Source organism: Heptranchias perlo, chromosome 9 (genome assembly GCF_035084215.1).
Source record: "Heptranchias perlo isolate sHepPer1 chromosome 9, sHepPer1.hap1, whole genome shotgun sequence".
NCBI classification, from domain to species: Eukaryota; Metazoa; Chordata; class Chondrichthyes; order Hexanchiformes; family Hexanchidae; genus Heptranchias; species Heptranchias perlo.
This window is the reverse complement of record NC_090333.1, coordinates 59,801,854-59,814,070: the sequence shown is the minus strand read 5'-3', so window position 1 is coordinate 59,814,070 and position 12,217 is coordinate 59,801,854. Positions and strand designations below refer to the sequence as shown.

Below are 12,217 nucleotides of genomic sequence, written 5' to 3'. Positions count from 1 at the left end.
TCAGAAATCGCTTCCGAAATAACGGAGGAGCTCAACTGTGCTCTCAGCTTTTAATGGTGAATTGAAGGAGCAAGTTCCCGCGTTTTCACATGCGCTGTAAAACATGGAAATCGTGAACTTGCTCCTAGTGGTTCGCCACTAATAATGACAGCTTCGAATTAAAGGGACATTGCACGCTGCAATCAGAGAAATCATTGAAAAATCACCAACTTGCTTATCTGCTCAGCTGGACAGTAACTAATTACGCCACCAAACAGGTACGCTTAAAAATACCAGGTCTAAACTAAGTTTTAAAAGCGCGGTTAGTCTTAATGACTGCCAAACAACTAAAAATGAACTTTTAAAAATGTGGAGTCTCATATTACTCCTTATTTTAATAGTTTTTGGTCATTTAAAAAAAATGTTTAAAAATTAATTTTTTAAAACTTTTCCCTTCTGTCACTAATTTAATTCGATTATTTCTTTGGCTTTTTATTAAAAAAAATTAAAATTTTAATTTACAATGACGTCCAGAATACTAACTTTAAATGAATGAAGTCTGCTTGTCTGCTTGAGCAATGCTTGAGCAATCTGTGGGTGTGATTTCTCTTCCTGACAGATTTTATGTCTTCTCCTCACTGACATTTCCAGTCGCACAGCAACTCATGCTGCTCAGACGCTGGGTTGATAGTGTACATTTTGCTTAAAGTTTAAATTCAAGCAATTGGACGTCACAGAGCCCACACACAGTAAGTATTTTCGTTAATTAAATTCGCAGGAACTGCGATGGGCATTGCCTCACCGCCCTGTGCGATTTCTGGCCCAATATTTGTAGAGATCTATTAGAAAGTTACACACTACTGCTGCCAGACCCAGGACCTGCTACCCACAATGCCCATCCCCCAAATGCTGGCAGAACCCAGGAATCCAGCAGTAAGCCAAATCCTACATTCCACCTCACCCAGTTCACCAAATCCAGGTTCCCTCTCCAGTGCTACCAACCAGAACCAATCCCCATGCTGCCAATCCCCAGCATCTGCACCCCAGGGTGCTTCCAATTCGCAGGACCAAAGCGCATTGTGGCACTATGCCCTACAGCATCGCACATTTTACTGTGCCATGTTCCCTGCCTGACTGGAACCCTTCCCGATCCCACCAGCCTGCAGCTTTGGCCGGATCCATCCCTCATTGGTAACCCACCACATTCTCCCAGCCTGGGATCTTGACCAGATCGCTCCTCCCAGTGACAGCCCACCAACTATACTGTCTCTCTCCGCTCCTTTATTGGTTTCTTTCTTCATTTGGGACAAGACATGTCAGAAAAGCACAGAGAGGGAGCAGAAAAGAGACGATAAAAAGGGAGAGCGCAGCTAAACCACAGGAGCAGTAGAGCGATAGACGAGAGAAAGAGAGCGCATGCTGGTATGAGACAGAAAAGAAGATAGAGATTATATCAAATGTGACAGACAGGCAAGAAAAAGACTCCCTTGACTCACTGAGCAGTGGCATGGGAGAATGATAGAGATTGCAACACAGCCCACCTCTGCCCTCACTTCAATCCCAAGGGTGGTAAAACTTTTATCCGTGCCTTAGTCCTATCCAGGCTCAACTTTGCGGACATTCTTCTTGAAATCCTCCTGAGCGCCACTTCATATAAACACTTAATTCATCTAAAACTCCACTGCCACACCCTATCCTGCACTAAATCCCATTTGGCTTTCACATATCCTTGCCAAACTCCACTGCCTCCCTATCACCCAACATATTGAACTTACAGTCCTCATCCTTGTTTACAAGCATCTCCTACAGCCTTGCCTGCTTCCTTTGCAACCTCCTCCAACCTCTACATTGCAATGCATGTCCTCCACTTCAGACTGTGGCCTCTTCCCTCTGCCTCTTGTTTGTCCTTCAGTGACAGGGTCTTCAGCTGCCTTGGCTCTACACTCTGGAATACTCTCTTCTCTCTAAAACCCTCCACCTTGCTATCTCTTGTTCCACCTGCAAAAACCTCTATTATCTGTGCATTCAATCACTGCATCCAATTCGTCTCTTGATTGGTATGCATTCCTCCTCAGTTAAGTGTCTTGGGACATTTACTACATTAAAAAGGTACCATATAATTCCAAGTTGCTGCTGTGATGTGGTACTGTGCTATATGGACCAGGAAGGTTGTGGGTTTGATTTTCACTCGGTGCTGAGCTAGCTTTTAGCCAAAGTATCAATTAGGCAATGTAGTTGGTCTTAGTAGCCATTATGTGGAGATGCCGGTGATGGACTGGGGTTGACAATTGTAAACAATTTTACAACACCAAGTTATAGTCCAGCAATTTTATTTTAAATTCACAAGCTTTCGGAGATTTTCTCCTTCCTCAGGCAAATGTTTCAAGATCTCGAGATCTTGAAACATTTGCCTGAGGAAGGAGAAAATCTCCGAAAGCTTGTGAATTTAAAATAAAATTGCTGGACTATAACTTGGTGTTGTAAAATTGTTTACAATTAGTAGCCATTGGCATCGAAGTGGGAAAAAAATGTTAGCTAGGGTACCTGCTCCTGATTGCTATTAAGTGAATCCTGCTGAAAAGTGCATAACTGTGGGTGTTGGATGAAGGCAGGGTTGGGCTCGGCTATGATACTTTCAACTGCTGAATAGCCTGCCAACACTCACTGTCTAGATTCACACAAAGAATGGCCATTTGAGCGAGTTACCAGGATGTACCAGGACACCTGTAGAGCTACACCCAATTACAGTCAGTACCTTCAGGAGAGGGAGAATGAATGTCTGCCGCATTACTAAATTAGTAAGTCTGCCGCTTACTAAATCTAGAATCATCCAAAGGCGGAAAGTCCCTTGTTATATTTCAACAATCAAGAATGCGCAAAATGCTTGCAACGCCATAGCTGTTATTTGTTAGCTGCTTATAGCACCACCTAGTGACCCATTAGTGATCACCCAAATCAATACCTACACATATCCATTTCGAAGGCATTGAAAGCATTTCTTGCTGCACCATTCTTACAACCTTAATTCAACCGAAGATTTTTTATTTAGCTTTTTAAAGCAGCAGTCCATTGAAGCACTGAATTAGATTCCTTTTACTGGCCAGAGGATCGGCTCTGTGGAACTGACAGTCTGCCAAGGCAGCTGTACAAGTTTTGCATCTAGTATGTTGTGTCTGTCATACTTTGTTACAAATGCAAACAACCTTTTAAAAAAAACCATTGACCTGCCGCCTAAAATTTACAAGCAGTTGCGAGCGCCCTGTGAATGACCTCTGCAGTTTATAACCAGCTAAAATTACCTGAATGTTCTAAATAGGCACAATGGGCTTAAAGGGACAAACCAAGTTAGCAGCTAAACTTGACAACCATGCTATCTCTAAACAATACCATGGAAGTTCTGCTTGCACTTTTAAAAAGACTAGATGAAAATGTGGTTAGTAATAGGATTGAAGGGTATAAAGATAGTAAGATAAAAATGATCAAATGCTGCTTGGATATGATAGTCTCGGTGCTCAGAAACTATGGAAGTATCATACCAAGGAAGACAACTGGTTTACGATGAATTTTATGATTAATTTAACCTTAAATGGGTGCTCTGGAATTTTGCTTGACTTGCCTTTGGGTCAAGGAGGAACTTTGCAGTCATTTATCAGATTAAACAGATTGGATAGAGTCCACGATAAGAGATTTTTTTAAAAATTTGGTCCGTGAGCTATTGGCCTTTTTGTAATGAATGCCTTATATTGTAACGCAGTGGCACAATAGGCGATGCTACAAAATGGTGGATTGGGTTTGTGCCCACAATTCCCCATACACACCAGGGAGCACTAGCTGCACCTTGTTACAGATAAGAAAAAACATGAATCAGAAGGACAGTCACTTGCAGCTTTTTCTTGGGCATGGATTAAATGGTACAAGGAGACGAGGGGGAAAAGGGACCTTGATTAAAATAGAGGAAATCTGATCCTTAATAAAAAAACAGGTGACTTGGATAACGTTGACCACCAGAAACCTTGACACTACATTTTTACTTATAGAATAGTTGGCCAAGATACTTTAGGAAACGTTAAAAAAACCTGTTTTCAGCTCTGCAGAAATTGTATACACAATACTGCCTTTCTGAATTCTACATGTATTACTGAGGAAACCAAGATCTAAAGACAAGCGTTTTTTTTAAAATTGAGAAACCAAGGTCAAGGGCTAGAGCCCATAATGCAAGACATCAAATGTGAAAACAGTAAGAGAAGTTGAAGTAAATCAGGAATTAATGATCAGGAACATAAAGCTTGGGTTTTAAAACTCTCAAGATCGAGGAAGGAAGGAACGAACGACTGAAGGAGGTAAAGAGTGCCGCAGTATTGAGGTCCTGAAAAAGAACGAGCTAGTGTGGGCTTCTGTATCGTGCGTCTTGCTTTCAAAAATGGTAGGGATGTAAAGAGGAAGCAAGTAAGGTCCACTGATGTCAAGCCTTTTCTTATATCCTGAACAGGAATACGAGAGGTGCCAGGAGAGCCTCCCAGAAATAGTTGCTGTTGTCTGCACATACAAAGTATGTGAATGGTATTACAACATTCATAGGTAGTTTTATATACAGCAGGATAATTTCAAAGTAGTTACTTCAAGATGGCAGCTTGGATTAGATGGTAGCATTCCACGTCAGAAGGTTGTGGTTGAAGACCCACTTCAGGACTTCAACACAAAATCTGGACTGATACTAATGCAACACTGAAGGAATGCTGCACTGTCAGAGATACCACCTTTTGAATGAGGTGTTAAACCGAGATGTTAAAGATCCCACAGCACCATTTGGAGGACAGAAGGGAATTGTTCTGGTATCTGATCCAATATTTTTCCCTCAACCAACACCAAAAACATTAGTGACTACACTTCAGAAGGTACTTCATTGGTCATTTGGAACATTGAGGTTGTGAAAGGTGCTATATAAATCCAAGTCTTTCATTAAAAACAAATTAGCCATTCATATTGTTGCTTGTGGGATTGTGCTATGTGCAAAATGGCCACCATGTTTGCCCATATAACATCATTGTATGTGAGGCACTTCAAGATGTTTGAGAGATGTAATAAGGTGCTATATAAATGCATGTCTTTATTTCAAACGTTAAGATTATTTCACTAGATTACATGGGGCCATATTAACTTGTGATTTTAGCAGTTTTGCTGCACAAAACCCAAGATAAAAGGAAGAGATATGCAAGAGGTTCTCTCATTGTAAATCATGTCTCAGGCAGTAATAAAAACCAGATGCAGCTTTCTGTATGAAAGATTTGTCATGTGGGACACAGTGATTCTACAACACAAAACTATTACTTAAATCGCAATTATGAACCAACTCACCATTCCTTCACATGAACTTCTGTAATCCCTTCTCCAATATCAGAAAGTTTAAACTGAACAACCTGGCCATTAACAGCTGTAAAAAAATTTAAAAAAAAGTCAGGTCAACATTTGACCCAAGTAATTTGATTGAACTATAAGTTCAACACGAAGAAACTAGAAAATATCTCAGTTACCAGCAGAGGTTCTGAAAAATCTCAAATGTGCGTTGATTCGAAGAGATGACTTGTTAAATGCAGGATATTCTGGTTTCACAAAATGGGCATTACTACAACACCTATAGTGGTGCACACATACCTGGCAGAGAGACAGAGACAGTTAACAGAGGCAACAATGTAGACTGCAAAGGCAGGTTTGTAGTTACAAAACATATGGTTCTTTTAGGGTTTGGAATAGGGAAATTCAGAAATTTTACACTTGCAAGTCAAAATTGATAAACCTGAAAGTACTAGAGTTCACCAGTGAGCACTGTATCATCACATCTGGTTATTTCTGAGCTCATCTGAGTGAGAAATGTCCATGCTGAAAATGCAATATATTCCATTTCTGCAATCACTGTCAGTATTGAACGCTCCCAGGTAGAATATGGGTGAGAGGCAGAGTAAAGTTCCTTCTACACTGCCCCAACACATCTCAATATAACCTCAAAGTGTGCCCCCTACTCCACCATTAGCATAAAATGTTTCCATTTTCAACACCTACTGTCCTAGTCGCACTGGCCTGCATAATATTGACCTGTAACTTACAGAAAAACAGCATTTTCTCAGGAGCCTCATTTATCGTTATAGAATTCTTACTGAGAATTAAGTAACAAGTTGTCAAAAAAGCATTGTGTAACCAAGCACTCGATTACTCCACAGATCTAGGGTTTTCATATATTCAAATGTAGCTGTATCAGGGAGCCACTTATCCCTATGATCAAAATTTTTATTAAGAAAAGTAATAATGGACAACTGTTGTCTCAATAACTTTCTACTTTAATTTCTCTCCCACCTGGTCTATGTCTCTAATTTCTCCTCCCCAGTACACCTCCCTTTGATCCACATCCCTCCCAATGTGATTCACACATAAGACTGCATTCCCCAGCTGTGCAGTGATGATGGTGCCATCATTCATGACTGCTGTCACCCCAGTGACAGAAAACAAAAGGAATGTTATCAGGAGGTACAGCTATTACCTATAGCAGTAATGAAGCCCTTTCACTACCATTATTAGTACAGCTCTGCCAGGCAATTTGAAATTAGCAAGTAAAGTTACAGAAGTTTGTTACTTTCTTGCAAGGTTCTATTTCTGCTTCCATGCTGGGTGGGTTAATAAGCATCAGATGTTCGAGAGCCTTGCTATCCTTGACCCAACTAATCACTGCCCAATACAGACAGGTTTTGGTAAGTGACAAACACAAGCTTTCGCAATTTTTTTTAAGGTTATCTTTTTAAAGTATACAGCAACTAGAATCTCTCTCGGGCTCTTATGTTTTACTTTACAATATGAAATAGAAACATTCTGTAAACAGATATGATGATAGAAAGCTGCAAAGTAATTTCAGCATTCCACAAAGCTCCATTTTCCCCTTGTGTGCAATATAGACATTGTACTTGTGTGGCCAACTGTATTTTCCCAGTATGTGCAAATACTCCTTTATGGTGCATTCGATTTTCTCTGTACTAATTTCATATCCATGGACAACTTTTGCATTTCATGAATTCACTGAAGGTGAAATCTGCCACTCTGCTCACCTCATGCACACAGTATTTTTTAAATTCCATGACAAAATGTGTGTTAATTATGTCCCTTTTGCCTTGCACCATCTCTTTGATCAATCACTCCTGCCCTCCACCCTACCACAGACACTCCCCTTTGTTCTTCTGCCCCTCCCTTTTCCCTGGCTTTGTACTTGCTTAAAAACTGTTAGCATCTTCCAGTTCTGATGAAAGGTCATCGGCCTGAAATGTTAACTCTGTTCCTCTCTCCACAGATGCTGACTGACCTGCTGAGTGTTTCCAGCATTTTCTGTTTTTATTTTCAGCATCCACAGTAGTTTGCTTTTGTTTTATGTGCTAATAGAACCAGGTTCTAAGTCGAGGATCTGGAAAAGCAAACAGCATATGAAACAAGGCTAAGATTTATTTTGCAAAGGTGCAGACTCAGGGCAGAAAGATAAAGCATAACCCAGAATATTTGAGTTTCTTATTGTTGAGAAGCATTGGTGAAGAACCAAGGCTCACAGTGCAGGACACCAGTCTGAAAGGAGAAACAAAGCAAATCTAGTACCAGCAATTAAGCAATGTCAAGCTTAGATTTTAAAGCCAGTAGATCCTAAGAGGAAGAGAAGACTGAGGGAAGTAAGGAGTCTGCAGACTTCAGGTCCTGGGGAAGATGTATTCAAATGAGAGACATTGTGAAGAATGTTGATTTCAACAGAGTGAATGTGTACACTCATTTTGATAAATGCTTCAATTATGTTGTATTCAATTATCAAAATTACAAGACAAGAAAATGTCTCTCCAAAAACCACTCAGGGCCTGGCATTTCTGAGATCACATCCACTGAGGATCAACAGGCCACAACCGCTATGACATTTTAAGCAATATGGTGACAAAATATCCAACTGTACCGCTATTAAAAAGCTGCTGGAGGACTCGGCTGTTTTTAAATCAACTGTCAGCCATGGCTAGCAATTCATAGTGAATCACAGTAAACTTCTGTGGGATTTCAGAGATCCACTATTTGCTCTGCCTCATGCCTGCGCTTAGTCCTGGTCCTACTATTGTGTTCTCTGAAAGCCAACCCAGCTGATATTCTCATATGTCCATTAGAAAAGTAAGGGAAATTTGACAATGTTAAGAGTACTCCATTCAGCTCCCTCCACAATATTGCAATTCAAGACATCTCCCAGAGCAGTTTTTGAATAAAACTGCAGGCAATAGCCTTCCCTAAGTAAACAATGATCATCATCTTCAGCCTCCAGAACAGCCAACAACTTACATTTACAATGGGACCTGTGGTGATATAGTGTGTTTAAACTGGGATGTATGGCTCACTCTGAAGCTGTCAATTACTATTTGTATTGTTCAAAGAGTTACATGTTCTTAATCTAACATTACCTACATGTGAACACAGATCTTACTAATAGTGAAAATGGATATTTCTATCTGTTTCCAATACAAGGACATAATGCATTTGAAAGTGAATTGTGGTTTTAGCATTTCTGAATGATCTGATTTAGTGTTTTAGTGATCAATTTACCTGTATCAACATTTGCACTATACATAAAATGGAAATGATACATTAGTTAGGATTTGCAGAACCTCAAATCAGCGAACACGTAGTCAAATCATGACCCCACATCTATGAGTTGCCCTTCAACATGTTATTTATTAAACAGACTCCTCTTCCACTGTGTTATCACATATACTGCAGTGCAAACACTGAAACATAGTTAGTTAAAGGGGGAGGAGGGACAGGTGACTACTGCAGGTATTAAGTTGCATGTGGTACACAATTTCCAAAGGTTTAACCCAGCTCAGTGTCTGAAACTAGTTGTAAAACAAATACCATGAAACAAATACATTTTCTAGATGAGTTAACTTAGCTTCAGTTGTGTCCTTCCAGCCAACTACTCTCCCATCCAGCTCAGTAAAAGTTCAATGCCAGAAACTGGGCAGCGGTGTCCACCAGCATTAATTGCTCCTGGTACCTTAAATCTCTTCCTGTGGCCTCAAGCCAGGAAGTTTGACAATTTTTCTTCTATTGTCTAATATTGAAATTACTTTGCCCATGTGACCCCATAACTCTTTCACTGCAACATAGTAATCCAGTTTGCGACTACACAACCTGCCCTCTTTGGCAGACAAGATTGATTTCCCAAAGATTCACCTACAGATTCTATCAACACTACCTCCTTATCTCATTACCACTGTCTCACCCCCAGCTTTCATTGGTCCTGCCACCCTTTTTCAATTAGACACATATTGTGCACAGATACACATTCATATATCATAATATAGGGTATGGTACACGGAGGACAGGGGAACAGAGTAACTTTGCACATATGAAAAATAAATGCAATTGCACGCAAGGGAAAATGCAGTCCAAAAATTACCTATAGAGTGCTTAACAACAGATAACACTGTACAGTTTGTTTAGATGAATTCACTGTGGAGTATCGCCAGTAAATAGGTGGGTAGTGTAATGAAGCGACGTGCAGCATAATGGGCTAGTCTGCAATTTAACAGTCTAATAATCTTTGTGGATTAAACATTAATTTTCTAAAGGTTTGCAGCATGAGATCTCTTTGATTAAGTGCAGACCGATTCGGGTCCCTGATGCCCGATTATTAGTTTATGTATCGACGGAGTCAGTTGCTGCGAGGTTGACAGCTCCAGCTCCAGGCCCGAGTGCGGCCACTCCAAACAGCGGGGGAGAAAGTCACACAAGGACAAGCCAGGATAGTGGACAACCGGAGCCCACCACAGACGACGACGCTCCCCTTTAGCGCAACAACTGCCGCTCGGAGGGTGGAGGAGATCCTTGACCAGCACCGTCCCCAGCCTGGGGCTGCACGAATCCCCGGCCCACACAACCTAATCTCTGTCCGCCTCCAATCGAAGTGGCTTCCGCCACCGATCTGTACGCACCCTCAACCAGCCAGTACCTGTCGGAGCGGCGTCCTCCCGGTGCCAAGCCCCAGCCGAAACCTCTCGCCCCGCAGCACTGCCCTGAGAGCCCGCACCGTCGCCATTTTACCCGGAACTGACCTCAGCGCGAAGCACGCAAGGGCAGCGGCCGAGCCACGTTGCGTGCAGCAGACTGGGAGGACCGGGCACCCCAGCAACAGCACAGCGTGCATCCGACGGGAGACGTGGGATCCAAAGTACCTCCAAACACAGAATGGTGAAAGAGGCAAAGAAAGAAATAAGTGCTTCAGCCCCTGGACTCTGCATTGCAATGTCCCGTTCAATCCTGAGCTGAGCCCCAAACACCATCTCCTATCCATCACCGAGGTTGCTTACTTCCACCTCTTTTACACTGCTTGCCTCTGCTCTTCCGCAGCTCATCTGCCAATGAAACACTCATCTGGTGCTTCTGTTACTTCCAGGTTCAACTTCTTCAACACAAACATCAACTGGTCCAAAATTCTGTTGCTCACGTCCTATCACCTCTTGCCACCACCACCTCTCCCCCCAGGGCATTGATTTAAAAATCCTCATCTTCACTTGGAAACCCATCCATAGACTCGACCCATCCTACATTATCTCTGCAACCTTCTCCGACCCTGCGGTCTTCCAACACTGACCTCTTGTATAGGTCCCATCTGCAATCTACTATCGGTGGTAGAGCATCATCTATCTTGACTCCACACTCTGGAAATCCTTCCCATCGTCTTTCAAAAGTTTCAAAACCTTTCGTCACCTCTTCTTCTGTGGTGTGGGTTCTTCTCTGTAAAGCACGTTGGGGTGTTGACTAAGTTAAAGGGCTAGAAAAATGCAAGTTTGGTTTCTAATGTAGTGATGGGATCCTCACCACACTGTGAAGGAGGGGTACAGCCTAGTGATTGATAAAAGGGACGCAGCCTAGGTTCATGATTGGCATACGAAGCGGGGCTTGAGTTGATTGTCGATGTTAAGAAAAGCAACTTGGGTCCTTGATTCAAAAGCAAATACTGCGGATGCTGGAAATCTGAAATAAAAGCAGAAAATGCTGGAAACACAAAGCAAGTCAGGCAGCATCTGTGGAGAGGGAAACAGAGTTAACGTTTCAGATCACTTACTTCTCATCAGAACTGGGTGATTGATGTAAGGGGCGGCTCCAGGCCGGTGATTAGTGTAAGGGGCGGGTCCAGGCCGGTGATTGGTGTTAGGGGCGGGACCAAGCTGATGATTGGTGTTAGGGATGGAGTTTGTGCAGGTGATTGGTTTTAGGGGTGGAGATTGAGACCATTCTTTCAGCTGCCCCTGCTACTTCTCGCCCTTCCCCTAGCCTACCAAGCCAAACCTCCACTATGGTTCCCCCTGCCCTTGCCCTGAACTTGCATCTTTCTCTAGTTTCTCTCCTATCTCCTCTCATGCCCTCGCCAAGCTCATCTTGACTATAAGACCCACCTCCTGCTCCATCGACCCTCTTCCCACCAAACTGCTGACCACCCAACTTCCTTTCCTGGCCCCCATATTAGCTGATATTCCTCAGTTACTGTCCCCCTCCCCTTCAAATCTGTCGTCATCGCCCGCCACAAAAAAAATCCTTGATCCCTCTGTCCTTGCAAACTACCGCCAAATATCCAATCCCGCTTACCTCTCCAAAGTCCTTGAATGTGTTGTCGCCTTCAAAATCAGTGCTCATCTTTGCTGCAACTCCAAGTTTGAATCCCTCCAATCAAGTTTCCGCCCCTGTCACAGTGCTGAAATGGCCCTTATCAAAGTCACAAATGGCATCCTATGCGACTGTGACCATGGTAAAGTATCCCTCCTCATCCATCTCAACCTGTCTGCAGCCTTTCACGGTGGATCACACCATCCTCATCCAACGCCTCTCCTTCGTTGTCGAGCTGGATGGGACTGCGCTCGCCTAGTTCCAGTCTTATCTATCCAGTCGTAGCCAGAAAATCACCTGCAATGGCTTCTCTTCCTGCTCCCACACCGTTACTTCTAGAGTCCCCCATGGATCTATCCTTGGCCCCCTCCTATTTCTCATCTACATGCTGCATTTTGGCGACATCATCTGAAAAGACAATGTCAGGTTCCACCTCACCAGCACCTCCCTCGGCCCCTTCACTGTCTCTGATTTGTCACACTGCTTGTCTGACATCCAGTATTGGATGAGCAAAAATTTCTCCCAACTAAATATTGGGAAAACCGAAGCCGTTGTCTTTGGTCCCAGCCACTGA

The 12,217-nt window shown here is 42.7% G+C and overlaps 1 protein-coding gene across 1 annotated transcript in view; it reads right to left on the bottom strand.

Annotated features, from left to right (window-relative positions):
- Positions 1–10,083, bottom strand: part of dbt (dihydrolipoamide branched chain transacylase E2) — a 35,943-nt gene extending 25,860 nt beyond the window's left edge. The window contains exons 1-3 of the mRNA XM_067990590.1: positions 9,989–10,083; positions 5,511–5,631; positions 5,335–5,410 (exon numbers count right to left, since the gene is read on the bottom strand). Coding sequence (XP_067846691.1) covers positions 5,335–5,410; positions 5,511–5,631; positions 9,989–10,075 — 284 coding nt within the window. The 5' untranslated portion in view covers positions 10,076–10,083. The remainder of the gene's footprint in view (positions 1–5,334; positions 5,411–5,510; positions 5,632–9,988) is intronic.
- Positions 10,084–12,217: the final 2,134 nt, after the last annotated feature.